Source organism: Rattus norvegicus, chromosome 11 (genome assembly GCF_021556685.1).
Source record: "Rattus norvegicus strain SHRSP/BbbUtx chromosome 11, alternate assembly SHRSP_T2T, whole genome shotgun sequence".
In the NCBI taxonomy this organism is placed as follows: Eukaryota; Metazoa; Chordata; class Mammalia; order Rodentia; family Muridae; genus Rattus; species Rattus norvegicus.
Window position 1 is genome coordinate 47,009,086 of NC_141544.1, and position 19,848 is coordinate 47,028,933.

The 19,848-nt window shown below is 52.4% G+C and overlaps 1 protein-coding gene and 1 long non-coding RNA gene across 2 annotated transcripts in view; one reads left to right on the plus strand and one right to left on the minus strand.

Annotated features, from left to right (window-relative positions):
• Positions 1-777: 777 nt before the first annotated feature.
• Positions 778-6,720, minus strand: LOC102546699 (uncharacterized). The gene is made up of 3 exons (XR_015633341.1): positions 6,588-6,720; positions 4,644-4,874; positions 778-1,524 (listed from the first exon to the last, which is right to left on the minus strand). It is a non-coding gene; the product is annotated as an uncharacterized LOC102546699 (long non-coding RNA).
• Positions 6,721-6,833: 113 nt separating this feature from the next.
• The window catches only part of Sim2 (SIM bHLH transcription factor 2), a 39,425-nt gene continuing 26,410 nt past the window's right edge, over positions 6,834-19,848 (plus strand). The window contains 3 exon segments of the mRNA NM_001107108.3: positions 6,834-7,563; positions 15,702-15,784; positions 18,668-18,757. Coding sequence (NP_001100578.1) covers positions 7,389-7,563; positions 15,702-15,784; positions 18,668-18,757 — 348 coding nt within the window. The 5' untranslated portion in view covers positions 6,834-7,388.

The following is a 19,848-nucleotide window of genomic DNA, read 5'->3' on the forward strand; positions in this document are numbered from 1 at the left end:
CGCACATTTCCCACCCTCCACCCTACGCCCCGACGCCTTCAGGGGTTTACTGAGAAGCTGGACTTCTCAATAAACACTTCTAGCACCCTCTATCCTGGTTACCCTACGCCGACCGCAAGGCCTAGCAAATGGAAAGTCTCCAAATATAAATAACTCTGAAATTTTAACTAGCTTCCACTCCCTCGATTCCGTTCCACTGCGCGCCCTTGCACCTGCCTCCTGTCCCTAAAAGGACAGTGACCCGCAGCTTGGGCGACAGGCCCTGGAACCCGCCTGATACCAACGCGTTTGGGAGGGAAGTGCGGAGAGCCCCTTGACCCGAACAAAACCAGTCCCTGTACGCACCCGCGGGGTGCAAGACCCGCCAATCCCGCAGCGAACGCGATTATTTTGCTTTTGTCCTCAAGTGGGCGGGGGAGGCTCCGGAGATGGAGATCAAAAAGATCCATAAACCGCAAGTTTGTCAGCTAACGGATGCTTTCTCCGAGGACGGACGGACGTCTTTTTGACTGGAAGACAAGTGTTACTTTTCTTCTCTCTTCTCTCTTCTCTCTCTCTCTCTCTCTCTCTCTCTCTCTCTCTCTCTCTCTCTCTCTCTCTCTCTCTCTTCGGTTCGTTTTACACGAAAACAAGCTCCACTCTGTACGGACGGTTCTAAGGTGTTTGCTCTAGCATCTAGACAGATCTCTCTCTCTCTCTCTCTCTCTCTCTCTCTCTCTCTCTCTCTCTCTCTCTCTCTCTCTCTCTCTCCCTCATCTTAAAAGTGGAGACGATTCGGACGGACGAGGCACGTTGGATTTTATTCTTTAATCGGGAGTCACTCCAGAGTCTAACCCAGAAAAGTTGATCCTTCCGCTCCGGCAGGAACTCCAGAACGGGGGGGGGGGACAAGGAAGCTGCCCCCCCACCCCACCCCCACCCCCTGCACAGAGATAAGCCCTGCACGGGCTTCCTATAGCTACCAGGAAGATCCCCACCCTCTATGGCCACTCTACCGCAGTCTCGGCGGTCCCAGGCCACCGGATCCCGTGTAGAAAGAACTAGTGGAGGGGGCTTCGGAGCGGGCCTGAGACCCACGCCCATGCTGCTTCCCACGCGCGCCAGAGAGTCACGCTCACGGAGCAAACCTCTAGGTTCAGGAGAGCCGTGGACTTGCCGCCAGGCTTGCGTTCGTTAAGGACCCAAACAAAGGTTTTCAGTCTGAAAACAGTCCGAATCTTATCACCAACTCGTACTGGGCCCAGAGGTGGGGATCTCAGAGCTGAGCCGCTTCCACGGAACTGAGAATCCTCCCGCGGAGAACAAGACTGACCCCCGCCCCTCCCTCCAGCCAACGCCTGCGTACCCCAGTGTGATCCTCAGCTTCGAAGCCCGAGGTGGGCTTCAGCGCCTGGCCAAGGAGCCATATCTGCATCCAGCTTTCGTTAGTTAGTTGACCTTGGGTCCTGAGTGTTACCCCCTCCTCGAAAGATGGCTGAGCATATTCTAGATACACACCTCAGAAATCCCGCCTTTTACGTTGGCCTTTAAAAGAAAGAGAAAAACCAAATGAAAATCTGAGCCAGACAGGGAGAGCCCCGGCCGGGGTTTAGATCTGCCACGGCTGCCCACATTGTGTAGCGCGCCAGACCTGCCTACCGGAAACTTTCTCTCCTTAAACTTTGAACGAATCCGTATATTCCAGATTTATTTAGAATAGGTAAGAGACTCCTCGTTGGCAGCTTACAGTATGTTAATTAAACGTAACGAGTTGAGTTTCTCTCTATAAAATACTGTGTCAGCCCTGTACTGTAGTCCACCCTAATTTAAGCCTGGGCTACTATCTATCGCTTAGGGGGTGAGGTGGGGGGCATCATATCCACGCTTTCTTTGATGTCTAGAAATATTTATCTCAGGTGGGTAGGTTTTGTTCTGGTTCTTAAAAGGGATTTTTAGGTTGAGGGTTCTTTTTGAAGGGCTGCTTCAGCGACGTCATAAATGAACTAATCGGTTTTCAGATTTCAAGGCGGTGTGTAATTGATGTAACCACTGAGGAATTTCAGTACACAGCGGACTAAGCCTCCTCCTGCTTAGGGGTTTTCAAACGTGATCTCGGCCTCCCTGAAAACCATAAGGATCGTTTGTAGAGGAAAGCAGGGCTTTGCCCAGTAGCAGGTGGGCTGCCTGGCCCCCACTGGGGATTTTGAGGAGACTGTTTCCTTTAAGCTGCTCCAAGAGCCCTTTGGGAGAAACCAAGCGGGTGGTGGCAGGTCAGGTGACATCCACTCAGACCTGACTACCACTTCCTTTGCTGGAAGGGCCTAGCTTGAAGCTGGGTAACTAGGTGTACCTACGGCCTAGACCCCCAGAGAGACGCCCCCAGGAGGTAACTGATGTCTGTGTCTAGAGGAGGGGGAAGGGATGGTGTGGTGGGGGACATGTGTAAGTCCTCAGCTGTGTCTCTCTCAGAGGCCAGGGAGAAAGCAAGGTCAGATTTAAAAGACAGAGAGAACAAGTGTGTGTTTGGGAATGGGAGGGTGTTGTCATCTCCAGACAAAATTAAATGAATCCGTGTTTGCACAGCCTCCCATCTAGCCCTGTGGTCCTCTCTCAAGAACTCTAAGAATCCCTACAATAAGTTCCTAGTGACCATTTCAGCTTCCCTAGATGTCTCTTCTTGAGAGAAGGGGAGAGGCAGGCAGGAGTAACTGTGACCCTCTGGGGTCACTATCCTTGAATATGTAGTTGTCCTAGATCACCAATTCTAGGAGAACTGCTGCCCCCTGTACCCCAATACTGGAGCCCTGGGCCTAGGGATATCTCTTTTCTCCTGGGCCAGAAGAGGCTCACAAGAACAGGAGCTGGTGTCCTGCCTCTGCCAGTGTGCTTGCTGGTATAGTGCTCTACCTCAGATTCTGGAAATCTGATTCCTGTACCTACTATAAGAAGATAGATGTGTCCCATTACTGGGATCAGTTAAATGCCTAGATCAAGCTAAAGCAAACACTTTCTCCAGAGAAGTACTTCCAGTGGGAGGAGAGGAGGGAGGAAGGGAGATTTTATACAACAGGCAGACTTACTGTCTTGACCTCTGCCAGAACAAATTATTCTGAAATTGCTCTGGCTACCTGTAATTATATTTTAAGCAATGTGTTTGTAATTGTCTTGGAATAGCAATGAGCCCAAGGGGAGTGGGTACAGGAAAGTATATTCTTTTGGGCAGCTCATACCAAGAAAGACTTGCAGTTAAGAGACAGTTGCATCTGTAGCGCTGGGTGTGAAGGAGGCTTGATGAAGCAATCACACACCCATATTGCCTGTGCAGATAACAGCTTAGAAATTACACATTTCCAGTCTCCAAGGATTCAAGATTTTCTATTTCCTCTGATAGCTCAGGAGGCTGAAGCTCTTAAATTTCATTCAGAGACTGAAGACAGCCAGGAACAGGAGGGCTCTCCCCCTTCACACACACCTTGGTGGTGGCCAGATCTCTGATCTCTGATCTCCTTTTACCACATCAGCTTCCCCAGAACCCATCCTGGGAGAAACATCTGTGAGGGTCTTGATCTACCGGAAAGTTGGTTTCTTTCTGCTGGGGATAGGCCTCAGGTAGGCATAGGGTGTGCAGCTTGGAAAAAAAAAAGTCCCAAACATCTGAAGCGGAAAATTCAAACAGATGTGGGGCAGCCTGGCCCCACCCCTTTCTTCTTGGGGCCCAAATTTCATCCAGATTAGTTTTCCTAATGGAAAATTTCTAGTGGAGCTGGCAGGCTGGCAGCTGATTAAGAGCTGGGTGCCCAGCCTGAAGTCGGTCTGTGGGATCAGTGGGTCACTTCCTCACGCCCTCCCTTTGCAGGCTCCTTGCAACTAGTGGGCAGAAAGTAGTTTCTAAGAGGTGACTGAGGCTCTAGGGTCCGAGGCTCTGCCTCTTACCCAGGGCCCAAGGCTGGTGCAGACGCTGCTGAGCGTTAGCCGCAGTCTGCAGACCCTTTCCCCAGTCCGAGTCAGGGACAAGCTGTACTAAACTGTGCCCAGCGCCAGTTAAAACTTGCTCAGGGCCTGGCACAGTAAGTATACACAACAAGTAAAGTACACAACACGAGAACCTGAGTTTGGATCCCCAGAACCCATCTAAAGAGTGAAGAGGGACAGGAAGCTGTATAATGTTGGCCCTTCAGGATGGAGACAAACAGGCAGGCTGGGGCTTACTTTCCCGGGGTTTTGCTGAAATAAGGAGACAAGTTCAGTGCAGAGACCCTGCCTCAAAAAGTAAAGGGGCAGGGTTGGGGATTTAGCTCAGTGGAGCTCTGGGGGGGGGGGGCGGCAAATGACTGGGAAAGACATCCCCACTCAACCCCTGCTTTCTTCGTGCCTTACATATATACCCATGTTCTCTCTCTCTCTCTCTCTCTCTCTCTCTCTCTCTCTCTCTCTCTCTCTCTCTCTCTTTCTCTACCCCCCCACGTCAAACGGAGCTTCTAACTTAATACTATCTTGCAATAATAGACTGTGGCTGTCTAAGAGTCTTGCTCTGCGGATCCCATGTTCCAACTCCCGAGGGAGAGCTCTAGATGGGTCCCAACTACAGGTTGGGGTTCTTCATTCTTCCGCATAGACGTTAGACGCCTTCCTAGCTGGGAATCCTCTAGAACTGAGATACCCACCCCAAGACTTGGACTTTTGACGGTGGCGCTGGCGATCCCAGTTCCATAGCCTCGAAGTGCGGTGTGAACATATGTTTGGAGAAGGGCTTATGTGGAGCCTCTTTGGGCATTTGCTGGGCTCAAACCCGCTTCAATCGCGTTTGCTGCCTCCTTCCAAAAGCGTAAACTGTCTTTCGGATGCGGAAACGGCTGCCACTGCGAAGGAGTTCAGGAACGCTTTCCTGTTATAAACTGGGAAATTCGTTTGACAAGTTTCAGTTATTGTTACTTGCACGGTTTCTCCCACCTCCATCTAGCCAGAGTTCTGTGATCTGGGTAATCCCTTCAAGCCGGGGAGAAATTCTCGGGAATCCATAATTGAGGGTCTGGAATCCTGGGCGTGGGAGAAGCATTAAACCCTATCGTAGCTGCAGAGTGCAGAAGCGCGTTCCACGGAGGCCTGAGAAGCGACGCTAGAGTGGGTTCGCGGTAGCAGGGTGGGTCCGCAGCCCCTCCCTGCCCGGAGCGGCTAAAGGCAATGTCCCACTGAACTCCGGACAAGGGCTGCAGGTTTGGACAGAGGGTACCCATGCCACCCGCAAACTGCCCGTACCGTGCAAGTGCACCTTATCACTGCAGAACCCAGAAAATCCCACTAACTCAGAACCCAGTTCCAAAGTCGGAAGCGCAAAGCGTGAGTTCCTCTGTGCTCCCGCCTGGTGCGACTTCGCACCACCCGGCACGCCGGTTTTTTCGTTTTGTTTTTTAATTAAGGAGAGAGGGGCTAGGATTTGCGCATCGCATGAAGTCCACAGCACTCTATAACTCCGCAAAGGCCTTCGACCTTCGGGTTTTCAAATGGTGTCCCAGCAAAAGGACTGAAGAATCTGCTTCACTCAAGTGGTTAAGAGGCCCAGCTCTCCCAGCGTGGTTGAAGGAAGTCTGCAGGTACCAAGAGCTGCTAGACCTGCAAGCTTCTCTCGGACTTGGGAGGGGGGACTGGAGGGGGGCGGAATGGGATAGTGGCCAGGACAAGGAAATCCCTTGTTGGGCACCCGGTTCCCAAGGTTAGACTCCCTGCATCCCATAACTTTACAGTCACCAAAAAAGCCACGAGGACCAGAACTACAAAAAGAACTGCCCTGAGACCTCTCTGCGTCTGTCTGGGCTCCAAGATGCCTAGGAAGTTGGCATCTGACCAGCGTCGGAAGGCTCAGGCTCCAAAGAGGAGAGAGGGTTCCGGCGACTGCCACCGTCCGGGTGCTCGACCGGACTGTAGCGCCCCATCTACACCCTTCCCTGCCTTAGCAGCAGGGAAGACAAGACAAGATTATTTAACCTAGTCTGGCTCAGTGGGAGAATGCTCGCACTCGGTGTCTCCCTTCTCCAACTGCCTCTGCTCCACCTCTGTGGGTTGTTTCAGCGTTCCGGGTGACCCTGGCTCCACTATGGTCGCCCTGAAGCTTTAGCTCACAGTCGATTGATTGCCCTGTTCCCGCTAGCGCCCCTTGGGCTCGGTGCCCCCGCGTGCCCTCCGGCCCACCCTGTGCGCCCACAGCCTCTCGCTCTTCTCCGGAAGGCGCCAGTCTTTTTTCACCCTGGTTTCTAGAAGAGAAGGGGCGAAAGGGTCACTTCGGTGCACGCGTGCGTGTGGATGAGTGGGGGTGGGGGTGTAATTTTTCTCTCGGGCCACCCCTTCAAGCTCACGGACCGGCCACCCAAGAAAGGAGCGAGAGTGGAACCAGGATTGCCCCCCTCGCCGGGCACTTGGCCAGCAGTTCGCGCCGCCTTTTCTGGGCCGCGCCCGCGAGTGACCTGCCTGGAGCCTGGGTGGAAACGAGCCACTGCAGCCCTCCCTCCTTCCTTCCTCGCTGCGCACTGGCCGCACATCCTCGATCCCAGATCCTGCCACTCAACCTCTGAGCGAGCAAGCACGACGCTTCTCGTGCACTCACCCCGGCTTACCTTACCCCGGGAGCGCGCCGTTCTCTCGTGGGGACAGTCCCTGGAGGTGGCGACGCGGAGGCGCGCCGGCGACTCCCGGGCCGCGGCGGGGGTCGGAGCGAGTCTCACCACCCCCGCCGCGGCCCCTCCCCCTGCTCCCCCCCTCCCCCCGGGCGGCCCCGCGCAACCCAGTGCTCCGCCCGAAGGCGGGTCCGCCATAAACAAACGCAGTTCGGTCACACGTGGACCGCGGAGCAGCTGCGCCCCGCCACCGATCGCGGGCTCCGGTCGCCCGGGCTAAGGAAGCAGAACCGCCGAGGAGGGCAGAAGAGCGCACCGAGCTCAAGCTCGGCTCCAGTCACTGCCACCTCGCTCCGCTCCCGCCCCATGGCTCCGCGGCGGCCGCCGCCGCTGCCGCCCTTGCCTTCCGAGGGCCCTCGCCGCAGCGGGTAAAAACCCTCCTTTAAGGACTAAACAGTGTCGCCGACTGCTCGCCTGCCAACCATAGCCCCAGGAAGGTCGGGGCCCGAGATACCGGAGGCGAGGAGAGCGAGCAGGAAGCAGGTCCACACCGGACTGTCCATCCTCCAGCCTCAGGCAGAGAGCAGGGCTGCGCAACGGGTTTGCGACGGACTCAGGGCTGGCGCCCGTGCAGAAACCGTTGGGTGCTCCAGGCCCCGTCCCCCGCACCTGCCCGAGCCCGGCACCCCCCGACTCACCTGACCCCTGGCGTCCCCGTCCCCATCCCGGCTGCCGCAGCCCAAGCGGGACTCCGCGGGCCTGGAGCGCAGCGAGGTCTAATATGCCCAGAGCCGAGGCGCGATGAAGGAGAAGTCCAAAAATGCGGCCAAAACCAGGAGGGAGAAGGAAAATGGCGAGTTTTACGAGCTGGCCAAGCTGCTCCCGCTGCCTTCGGCCATCACCTCGCAGCTGGACAAAGCTTCCATCATCCGGCTCACCACCAGCTACCTGAAGATGCGCGCAGTCTTCCCGGAAGGTGAGGCTGCAGGTGGGCGTCGGAGGCGCGGGGGAGCGGGGCGGCCGGCGGCAGCAAAGCGGCTTACGTGCGCCGAGAAGCCCGCGCGGCCTCCGGGCTACTGTGGCCGCGGCTGGGGAGGCCGCGCCGGGGCTTCGGTCCGGGCCCAAGCTGAGGGAGAGGACAAACTGCGCCGGGCCAGGCGATCCAAACACCTATAAGCTCCGGGCAGAGTCGGGAAAACCAAGCGTTATCCCTGGGTTGGTGTTTGTCAAGCTGGCACGGGCAGGCTAGTTCGTTCCGGTTGTTCTTTCCCCTTCCTTTCTCAGCCCCCTCCTCTCACTGGCTTCTCTTTCTCTTCTTCCTTCCATACCTTTCTTCCTTCCTTCCTTCCTTCCTTCCTTCCTTTCTTCCTTCCTTCCTTTCTCTTTCTTTCTTTCTTTCTTTCTTTCCTCCTTCCTTCCTTCCTTTCTTTCTTCTCCTCCTCCTCCCCCCACTATAATTTTATTTTTCCCTTTCTCCCTACTTCTCTCTCGCCTCTGCCTTGGTTTTGTTTTTCCATTTCTCTTTTCCTGCTGGTGGAAAAGGACTCGCTGCTCTACCCTTTACAAGCGGCTGGATGCACAGCAAGGCCGGCGCACCGCAGGCCAACGCTACGGATCCAAGCATTTGTGAGCAGATTCAAGTCTCTCGTATATCGTTTTCCCAACTCGCCTCCCTTTGCTCTGGGAAAGGATGATATATACGGACAGGAGACAAGAAACTGGATAAATTTGAACATTGAGGTTAAGAGAAAAAGAATTATTTCAAAAGTGGCGGGTGGGCCTGAGTGCAACATTTCAGGATTTAAAAGCGCTACAGCGAGCAATTGTCGCCGGACCGCAGCTCTCCTGCAGACTCCGGTTTGTAGGAAATAGCGGCCTGCTGGGTGGACACGCTCTAGCGGGTGACTGGGCGCCTTCGTCAGACACCGCAGAGAATCGGGTCTGTGACTGGGCCGAGGGATTTTGACATTGTCAGAAAGCACCGGGCTCCGAGGCCTGTTGTGCGCAGGACCTCCTGGCTTTAGGGCTGGCAGGGCAGAGCAGGCCTCTTGGAAAGCCAGCGCCGCGGAAGGAAGACAGGGATTTGGAGAGTCGTTACTCCGCTGGCGACAGGTGTCCCTCGGCCACAGGGCTCCTCCACTAGTGCTGTTGCGCCGGGCGCTGCACCCGAAATTGGTAAGCCCCCTCTGCGGCTGCCAGCCACAGCCTGTTTTTACTTTGTCTGAGTCTTAGCTGAAGTTTTCTCCACCACAGTGGTGAAGCTCGGCTGTCTTGTCCGCGGGTGCAGCCTCCAGTCCCGGAGGGGCCCGGGAGTAAGCGCCGGAGAACGCGGGAGCCGAGGTGCCCAAAGGCCGTGCTCGGCCTCTGCCTCCCAGGCCCGCCTTGGAGAGCTCTGCTTTGACACCCAGTGATCTTAAAACAGACCCAGCTGGGCCCAGGGAACTTTCCTCAGGATTTCTCCCCTTGTGCAGACAGTTCTTGGACCCGGATCACTGCCGTAGTCTGAGAAGCAGAGGTAATTTCTTGCTGGCTAAAGTTTCAGTGAGAATTTAAAAAATCGAATTGGGTTTTATAACAGCAGCTTTTCCTTGGTCTGCTTTCCACCGGGAAGAGTGGTGTTGGCTGACGTTCTGCAAGGAGCCTTCGTATCCGCTTGCTACAAAATAGACGCGGAGATCAGGTCTCCTTCCACACCCAGCCACACTGGGTTTTAAAAATAGAAATTATCAAAAGAGTAAATGGTATGTTGTCAGTTAATTCAAACAAACCAGTGATTAGCTGGCAGGGGAGGACTGGGGGAAACTATTCTTGTTAGGGAGCTGGCCAGCAAAGACTACTAAAAACCGGGACACGATTGTGTGTTCAGCACAGCAACCATTTAAACACGCTCTCAGTCTGGTGTGCGTATGAAGGCATTTGGTTGCGTTCTGGGTTCCTGCAGGAGTGCGCCGTTTGTGGGTGCGGCCCTGCACAACTGTTCTCAGTGCACTGCTCAGACGCTGCCCAATTGGGAGGTGGGGGGGGGCTCTTCTTCATAGAAGGTGACTCTAAAGTTTGATGCTCCTTGAAGGGGTCAGCCTGGTACCATTTAGCCCTAGAAATGGCTGTGAAATTGTGGGGTCAGCACAAGGAAGGAGACAATGCGCTAACTCCAACACCCCTTTCTAGCAATGCTGTCAGAGAAAGGGTAGCCTAGGGTGTAAGGAACTCACCCGCCCACTCACTTGTGTGTGACACCGGTTCTCACACAGGCTGAAGCAGTCTTTGTCTTTCCAAGTACCTCTGTTATGCAAAATAACGTACTCCTTGCTCCTGAAGTGGTTCTTGTAATTAATTTAACCTGTTTTGGGGGTTACCAGGGTTGGCTGAAGACTGCTGCATTAAAGTCAAATCAAAACAGTGGCTCTCAGGGGCCTTGATGGCCAGGGCAGTACTGGACGCTGACAGGATCTTTTTTTTTTTTTTTTTTTGGTTCTTTTTTTTTTTTTCGGAGCTGGGGACCGAACCCAGGGCCTTGCGCTTCCTAGGCAAGCGCTCTACCACTGAGCTAAATCCCCAGCCCCCGCTGACAGGATCTTTAGATCAGGTCTTCCACACAAATGGAAAAGATTCTGAGCAAGAATCCACCCGACAAATACAATTTTGCCTTGAGCAAGGTTGTTTACGGGGTAAAGAAGATTCTAGAAGACCAGCTTGGGACTTCGGGGGTGGGAAAAATGAAGTGCTGAGGAATGCCTCAGGGCGGTGAGTCTCTGTGCTACAACCCTTTAATGCAGTTCCTCCTGCTGTGGTGAACCCCAACCGTGAAATTATTTTGGTTGCCACTCTATAACTGTAATTTTGATACCGTTATGAATCGTGACCCACAAGTGAAGAACGACCACAGAGGAACCCTTCCTAGCTGGGGAATGTGAGGCCAAAGGCGGACAAGCCAGCTGTCCTGCTTACTCAGTAACTGCGTGGCAGGCAATGGTGGGCGCCTATACTCCAGCAGAGAAAGAGAAACTGCAAAGGGTCAGGCAGCAAGGTGTCCTGCAGTTTGGGGAATGCCTCCAGCTTTTCCGGGGACTTGAAGGCTGTTCTGCCTTCTGTAAAACAGGCCATTGACTACTCAGTATTTGGTTAACGTTGTGGATGCAAGTGAGAAAAAGCAGAGGGAATCTTGCAACAGAAATGGAAAACCACTTTGTTATTGTGCCCAGAAACACCTGAATGGGAAGGAGGCAGGGCAACTGTCTAAGGACCCTTTCCTTTCTACCTCTCGGCTTTCTTTCTAAGGCTAAACTGATGGGGGGGGGGGGCTCAGCAAGGCTGGCTCTGTAATAAGGGCTAGAAATAGGGAAGAGGGCACACTTCAGTGGGTGATTGAGGGTGGGTGGACAGCGCTGCGGCATAATCTGAGCTGTGATGGGTAACGTGGCACAGCCTCTAAAGGAGCTTTTAAACATGGGACAGATATAAGTGGCCAGTTTTTACCGGCCAGAGCCTGAGCCATCTTCCCTGCTATAGATTCCACCAATCCATCTCCTCCAAGAGAGCCCCAAATGAGCTTCCCACTAGTGAATAAGTAGGGATGCTTCCTCAGGACGGAGCACGTTAATCCTGGCAGGAGAGACTGGCCCAGGGCTAAGCTCAGGACCAGGGCTAGGCTCTCCTTTCCCGCCTTCTCATGTGGGAACGGAGAAGGCAAAGGTGCCACATCACAGTGTACTAAGAGAAAGCAACACACATGTGTGCGTGTACACACACACACACACACACACACACACACACACACACACACACAGGGCTGGGGGAAGGTGTTGTTCAAGGTCTGAATTTTACCAACAACTGGATTTCTTTGGAGTTTAAATTTAGTTGCACATACACCCCTCACCTCTTTCAAAATACCCAACAGGCACTGGACTTACGTCATGCTTCTGTGGATCAAAATTATTTGAGTTCAAGACTTTGGTGAGGACTCTCTTGTCCTACACCTGTGTGCATGTGCCCATCTGTCTTTATGACCATTTCTTTATTTGCACTCTGAGGCCACCGCTGCCTGTTATGCAGCCCCTGGCTTTAGAGCACGAGATGGTCTAGCACTGAGGATTAAGAAAGTGAAGGTGGGAACGCAGACAGGAAGCTTCCCTCATGGGCTCTGGGCTCCGCCAGGTACCGCTGGTGGGTCTGTATCTCACACTTAAAATAGGGCTAAGTATTTATTCAGCTTTGGAGGTTGCTCTCTCAGGGGTCTTTGGCCCTGGGGTCAGATTGTGTGCACCCTACCCTGTGGTGGGCTGCCCAGAACTTGAAGCCAACCCCCTCCTTGTCCCATCAACCCAGTAGAAGGCTTTCTTGGGGGCATCCCTACTCCTCACACACTGTTAAACCTGTCTCTTGGCCTGCTGATTTGAAATGGGGGCTGGTGCCAGGAAAGGCCCTTTCAGAGACCTTGGAGAGAGCAGAAGGACTCTAAGGTTGGAGTGTTGGTGCACCACAGAAGAGGGACTCGCTGTGGTCTCAAGTCAAAAGGCCAGATCTTTACAACCCTGCAGAGGCTGTATATAGCCCTGGTGGCCACCAAACCCTATCCAGGGCAAGGATTGGGTGGTGGTGGTGGTGTTTAGATCCATGTATTAGACACTGTAAGGGTGCTGGGGTTTAAATGACTCCTGTAGCAGACCTATGGGGGGATCAAGGGGCTGGCTCCTCGCCCCCACTCATTTTGGCAGGCTTGATTTGCAGTCTGGATAGTCTGGTCTGGAGCTAGCTTGAAGTTGCCTTCTCTAAGAACATGCCCTCTTCCCCGCTCTACAAGAGTGCTATTTGGGGGAGGGGAGGCTGGCAACATAGAAGGGAGGACCAGGGTTCCTTAGATGTAGTAATGACTGAGAAGCTCTTATCCTGGTGCTCCCTACCTTGGTCCTCCCTAACTTTGTCCCAAGAAGATGAGGTTTAGAGGTGAGATGGTTATAGGTCTTGGGGTGGCCTGGAGATCATGATTTATGAGATGATACCTCAAACACCAGGGGTGGGGTCGGGGGAGCAGGAGGCCAGATCTCTGGTGAGAGAGGTGGCTCTCTAACTGGGTTTTATACTGTCATCTTTCTTGGGCAGGGTGGGGCCACTCAGCCCCCTCCACAGGAGGAGGAAGGTATTAATCACATTCAACTTCCACAAGACCTTTATGGAGAGCCCAGTGTTGAGGGCTGAGAGACTCGATATGGGACCCCACTGTGTTTACCAACACTCAGGTATTAATTAGATCAGGACCCATCTCCTCTTCCTAGTCAGAAGGATCCCGCTTGTTGGTACAGTGGTGAGTGCAGACCCCCGAGTTGCAGGTGGGCAGCCCACCTTCCAAAGGAATTGATTTCCCATCCTGTTCTAAATGTCATGTTTTGTGGTCCAGTGCTTGTGGTTTGTGGTTTGCATCTGGAGGTAACCCCAAGAGCCTGACTGAGACCCTCATACTTGCTCATGGGTCATTTGTTGACCAACTGACCAAAGGGCCAAGTGAGGAGGGACCATATTTAGCTCCTGGATTTAAGTGGTCTGTTGGGCTGTCACTGATGGGCAGGCAATAGGGAGCCACGTGCTGACCCCAGAATGTTAGCGGAAGCCACTAGAAATGGGCACATAGGCTTGGCTTCCTCCCCAGTGGTCTCAGACACCTCTCCCTGGGGTCTCCCCAGGCAACCTGGCCTTCTATCTGGGGGCTCCCAGCTTCTCCTGTGGAGGACAGCTGTTGGGGAACCCAATCTTAAGACTGAGGAACTGCAGGTAAGGGTGAGGCTTTGTGCTCCCTTCCTGGGGAGGAGCAGGTTTAGGGTCCAGTGAAACTGACCACCTCTAACTATGAACTCTGGGGCACCCTGACTTTTCAAATAATTACATAAATCCTTTGGTTGGGTCTAAACAAGGACCTCAGTTTTCAGGGCTTTCTATCATTCTCCGGTACCAAGACTCTCCATGGCAAACCTTATCGTACTCCACCCCTAAGTACCGTGCAAAGTATACTTTTCCAGGCTGAATTGAAAAGACCTCTCCCACAGCGGCTCCTAATGGAACAACAGGCACAGCCACTACTCCAGGATGAGGTGACTGGGGGTAGGGCGGGGAATTGTCCCGTACAGCCCAGCCACCTCCTGCCAAATCCAAAAGAGACACAATTTCAAGAAGTTACAGGAAAAGAATACCGAGGTACAAAAACCATCTGGGTATTTGAATTATAAGGAAAAGAGCCCTGTGTGTCCTGGGCTCTGCTGCTGTGCAGACATGGGCTTCTGGTGGGGAGGAGGATCATTCCGAAATGGGAAGAGTCCCCAAAAGCTCTGGGAAAAGTCGAGTAGGAAGAAAAGCAACTTTGCATAGAGAAAGGGATGGCTCTCCAGAGCACCCCCAAAGGCGGGAAGGCTTGGGAGACGGGAAATGGAACCCACCAGGACACATCTGTCCTGGTTTTCAGAAACTAATTTTCCGAGTCCTCCGGGCGTCTTACACCTTGGTTCTTCCCATGACTGTTGCAATGGGGAAGAAGATCTGATGCCCCAGCTTTCCTCTCCACAAAACAAAGTCACTAGTCTGAAGCAAATGGTGCTCTGGGGGAATTAGTGTGGGATGCTTGAAGGGGAGCTGAGACAGAACCACCCTTGCTAGTCGGTGGAGGCTGAGGGGCCAGGGATAATGAGCTACGCGACTTTGACTGATGACCGACACTGGAGGATACCTGTAAATCACCACTTCCCTCTGGGAAGACTAGCATGGGAGCAGAAGGTAGAGGTTACCCCCTTTTTAGTTTCCAGGAAGTCTGGACTGGACTTCAAGGTCCGCTTTCTATTTCCTAGGTTGGAGGATCAGAGGCCAGCCACACGTCAGCAGTGACTCTTTTTTTTTTTTTTTTTTTTTTTTTTTGTCAGCAGTGACTCTTAGGGAACCCACTTAAACTCTTCCATATTGAGGGGTTTTGTAGTCACAAGGTTTGCTAAGGATGGCTAGGGTGCGTGCTTAGAGTGTCCAGCCTTATCAAGGGGCCCCTGACCTGTGGCCCCACACTTAAGGCATGCAAGCAAGTAGAGATTTGCCCTAGCCTGCAGTTCCCCAGAGGACGCACCCGATGGACTTTGCTGAGAGAGAGCTTTTTGAGTGTGGGGTGAAGGCTCAGAGCTCAAAGCTCGGGCTGAGGCTCTGGTCACTGGTCACTGAAGAGAGCAGAGGAAAGACTCTGCCTGACCACAGCAGCCAACCCTGGGGTGTGGGGAGAGGGAGACTCAGAGGGGCCTGACTCTCTCCCCATGCACACTCTGTGGTGGAAGGGAGATGGTGGGAAACCTCACTCTTAAAGAATCCACTCGCTGTAGGTGGAGGGGGTAGGGAGAACAGACAAGAGCCTAGCAAAGCCAACCAGGTGAGCCTGGAACCCTGGGATTGAAAAGGACTCTTCTGGGAGAAACTGTAAGCGCCCGCCCAGAAGACCCTGAGGGTCACAGGATTTGATGATCTTTGCTGGCTGCTCGATGGAAGTGGGAAGAGGGCGGCAGCGCAGATCCTCAGGGGAGTATTTACGGGTCAAATCGATACCCCGGTTTGGCTTCCAGGATGACCAATTTTAAAGCAGATTAGATTACATTGTGGCATTTCAAATAAATGGCAATTTCAGAACCATGAACCTGTGAGTGACCCTCGGGAGCAATGGACCGGACTGGCTTGGGATGCAATAGGGGAGGGGGACCTCAGAACTGGGGTCTGGCAGAAGTTTGTCTTTTGGGAGGGGGCTTATTGTTGTTGTTGTTGTTGGTGGTGGTGGTGTGTGTATTTCTTTTCGAAATAGGATTTCTCTGTGGCCCTGGGTATCTCGAACTCAGAGATACTCTTGCCTTTGGCTCCTCCCCACCCCCCACCGCCTTAGTGCTGGGATTAAAGTCATGTTATACCTTCCCCGCTGTGGGCATTCAGGTTTTAAAGCCCCTATAAAGGGGTGTCAGCAAGGACGCAGCGGGGCAGGGCCTGAGGATAGAGGTTGGAGCTGAGGGCTCACAGGCTCCGGGTGGGTGGATTTCCACTTGCCTGGCCTAGAGTCCTGGTGTCTCTGGGTGCTGCGATTAAATTATTTGCTTTATTCCTTTGTCCCAGGTCTAGGAGATGCGTGGGGACAGCCGAGCAGAACAGGGCCTCTGGACAGCGTGGCCAAAGAACTAGGATCCCATTTGCTGCAGGTAGAGACTTGGGACAAGTGTCCTCGCCATCAGTGTCTTGCAGTGACAGACGTGAGAAGTGTTCCCTGAGGTGCTTCCGGGGGCCGCAGGGTGGGGGTGGGGGGCGCGAGGGGAACTGGGAGCTGGGGCGCAGGGATCTGGGGTGCCTCTGATCCGAAAAGACCAGGAACCAGGCATGGATCTTAAAAATCCAAAATCAGATCAACGCTAACCACACCCTGTACCCCGCCAGCCCCACTGGAGTGTCTAGTCACACAAGCCCTGGGACACACAATGCCCTGAGCCGGACTAAGTCCTCGGCACTTTTGCTTCGCTCCAAGACAGACCCAGACGGATGATCGCTCAGTCGCAAGCAGAGAGCCCGGCTCTCTAGCTTTGCCGGAGTTGAGGTGTCTGATGCAGAATGCAGATCCTCAACTCTCCTCGCTCCCCAACACCACCTTACATTAGCTTCTTTCCAAAATGTTTTCACCTTGGGGCTGGGGATTTAGCTCAGTGGTAGAGCGCTTACCTAGGAAGCGCAAGGCCTTGGGTTTGGTCCCCAGCTCCGGAAAAAAAAAAAAAAAGAGCAAAATGTTTTCACCTCGCTGCTCTACCCAGCGCTCCCCATTTTATTCTGAGCGGGAAGCTGAAGACAGGGAAAGTGTAAATAACATCCCCGAGGTCGCAACAAGAATTGGTCCAGTTCTGTGGTCCATATCGATAACTTAAATATGGGGCGCCCTCAGTCATTGGGCTCCCCAGCCTCTATCACTCTCTCGACGTCGGGGTTGCGGGTAGCTGGGCAGCCCTGGCGCCCGGAGTCACTTACACTTCAGCGGCTGGGGTGGCTGAGGACAGCGCGGCCTCCCTCTCATCTCAAATGCCCGCCTCAGAATCCGGTCAACGGTGCGATTCGTTGCCCGCACTCCCGTCATCTGTCTCTGCCACCAAAAAATGCCCGCTGATGGCTATTTTGCATTTCCCTCCTCTATTTTGCGTTTTCTTTCAAAAAAAAAAAAAAAAGAAAAAGTTCGTGGAAAGCTCCTAATGGCTTAGGTGGGAGAGTCAACGACCAGCAGATAACAACGCAGTCGCTCGGATCTTTGTACAGCTTTGCCGCAAGACCCGGGTGTAGCCTTAACACTGCACTTCCTGGGGTGTTGGGGTGTCGGAGCCTTAGGGAAATTAGTTGCGGCCCAGTAGGGGAGTCGGGTGCAGGCTGTGAGCCTGCGCACTCCAGGGTCGCAGCCTGGAGCTGCTGGGTTTCTTGTTTGTTTGTTTGTTGTTTGTTTGTTTGGTTGGTTTTTTTGCCGGTGTACTTCAAACATTTTCATATAGTGACATTCATGTCAGGGACATCTAAGAACTGAGGTTTCCGAGGAGAAACTCGGTGGGGTAGTGTCAATGTCCTAGATGTCTTCCGTGTGGCCAATTCCTTAGCTGGTGACACTCCACACGTCCTTTGAGAACAGGTTTTTGTTTGTTTGTTTGTTTGTTTGTTTAAGCTACTGTCGGGCAACTTTCAATTTTTAATCGTAACTTTTTAAGCTTCCACTCACTTCCTTCAGTACAGTACGAGATCCATTTGTTACTTCTTAAATGAATTTGGAGTCCAGCATTCAGATGAAAACGTTAGAAATAGATTTTTGTTTTTCAAAGTTGAAATGTCACTGATTCCGTTAGGAAAAATAGAACGAGGCTGAGTTAACGTCTTTTTAAAGCGGGTTTACCCGTAGTGTAACGAAGGTAATGACAGGTGAGATGGCAAAGAATTTTGGTAGCAAACTTCGATACAGCAGAAGGTTAAGGATAGCCTCACACTTCTTCTTCACTCGTTTGACCATCCCGCCCCTTTAAAGGAGTGTTTTTTGAAGAAACCCAACAGTAATCTGGTTTCAATTACATGCTGTAAAAATAGAATTCGTGGCCAGAAATTAATTTGGGATATTTTTATGGGTGTACAATTGTGAGTTGGTATGGAGCTTTTAGCAACTTTATTGTCCCCCCTTAAAGTTCCTGGTCTTAAAGTACGAATGAGTAAATACAAGTATTTTTTTTTCTTTTCAAAAGGAATTTAGTCTTTATTTCCGTGATGGTGCCGCTGTTACTCTCTCTTGTCTGCAACACTCTTTACAGTCTCACGTTGTTTCTGGAAGGTTAGCCAACTCAGACGGAAATCAGAATTTCCTTGGAGTCCTTTGCATTTTCAGAAGTCGACACTCTCTCTTTTCCTCCTTGACTTTGGCAAAGGTCATTTGATCTCTTTCAGAGCCTAAATGCTTGATTCTGTAGACACAGTCTGGTAGAATAATCGAACATTCTGTTTTATTTTCTAGGGAATAGCAATGGTAGGAATTTATTATTCTAACGGTGCTTAGGGGTAACTAGAAAGCCGTGGCAAATAAAGTGTCGGTCCTGGTGGTGTACACCTCTGCCAGTTCCCACATTAAGCAGCCTGTGGAGCGGTAGACGCTCCCCTAAGAACCATAGAACGCCGGATTCGGATTCGTTCTAAGTGCTAAATAAGGCCAAACAATAAAGCCACGCCATTCAAGCTGAGCGGGTTAGGGTTCCTTGAACGTTTTGCGTGGTGTCTGTACTGTGGATGTGAGGTTGTTTTAAGCGTGCGCTGAGAGCATTTGGGAGCCTGGCTTGGGAATCAGGCTCTGAGCCTGGTTACCTGCAGTGCTCGGCCCTGGGCTTTTAGTTTCTTATGTAATGAATGTGCACTCGTGCAGTTTTGGCTCAGGACCCCGGGCACGCTGAGCAAACACCCTCTCCCCCAAAGCAATTACCCCACCCCCAGCCCTTCTCATTGTAATAGACTCTTCCAGTCCAGAGCGCTCTGGTTGCTGGGCTCACTAACTACAGTCTCACACCCTGCCTTCTTTCTCTTTACAGACTCTAGATGGATTTGTGTTTGTGGTGGCCTCTGATGGCAAAATCATGTATATATCGGAGACCGCTTCTGTCCATTTAGGCTTGTCCCAGGTAGGTACTACCTGATTCTACGGACCATCGGAATATTAAATGTTAGCAGCCCTGACAGCACTGCCCAACATGTATGCTCTTATGAATGGTCGTAAGCCTTACTTGTGAAGCCCCTCCATGGGCTTTGCTCGCCTGACATCTTACCCTCTATACTTTCCTTTCCCTTTGCGGTTAATGTCAGTATGTCTCAGCTGGCTCAGCCCTGTTCCGAGATCACGTTTTACAGTCATTTTAGAATCAGATTTCCTGATCGGTCACTTAGTAATGTGAGGTGGTACCAGAAAGAGCCTTCTTAAGGAGGCCCCTTGTCCGTGTTCACCACTGTGGTATCAGGCATTGCTGTGGATAAGAGGCAAGCTCTCTTTCTACCTGGGTTTTGTGTAGCATGTGCTGGGGGGGTGGGGCGGCTAAAAGGGCAGGGTGGGTTCATGGGTTGTTCCTATGGAATTCAGGGTCATTTTTCCTCAGATGCCCCCCCCCCCAGTTCAGTGGTTGCTTCAGTAAGCATTATACATTCTGTGACAGAAAGGCATACAATTCAGCTCACTATTGTTTGCAAGGTCCTGATTTCTTCAGAACTTTTCCAGAGTGCCATTCCTTAGAAGAGCTGGGCTCAGCTTGCCTGTCCCCAGAGAGTTTGCTAGGGAGCTAAAGGCACATCTGGCCAGGGAGAGACTGTAAGGTCACTCCTAATCACTTCCCCCATGGCTCCTGGTCACAAGACACATTAAAAAACAAAACAAAACAAAACAAAACAAAACAAAAAACCTGTTCTCTGACCGATTTCATGTGTATTTAATGTGTCTGACTACTCTATCCTCATTGCCTCTTATGCACCACAACACGTCACTATTAACACCTTTCCCACATTCCTGTCTGTTTTGTTTTCTTTTGTGACCCACTGGGTTTAACTGGAGGCTTCTGTGTGACTGCTGGCTTGAAGCTACTCACTGGAGCCTGGCGGACTCATTGGGGAGCATTCACTAGAGGCCAGGACTTTCCTCTCAGTGGTCAGTAACCAAGAGCTCAGCACTGGGGGGCGAGGCCTCCAAGCCCCTCTCTCACCAGTTTACCACCCTGACTGAGGTGCC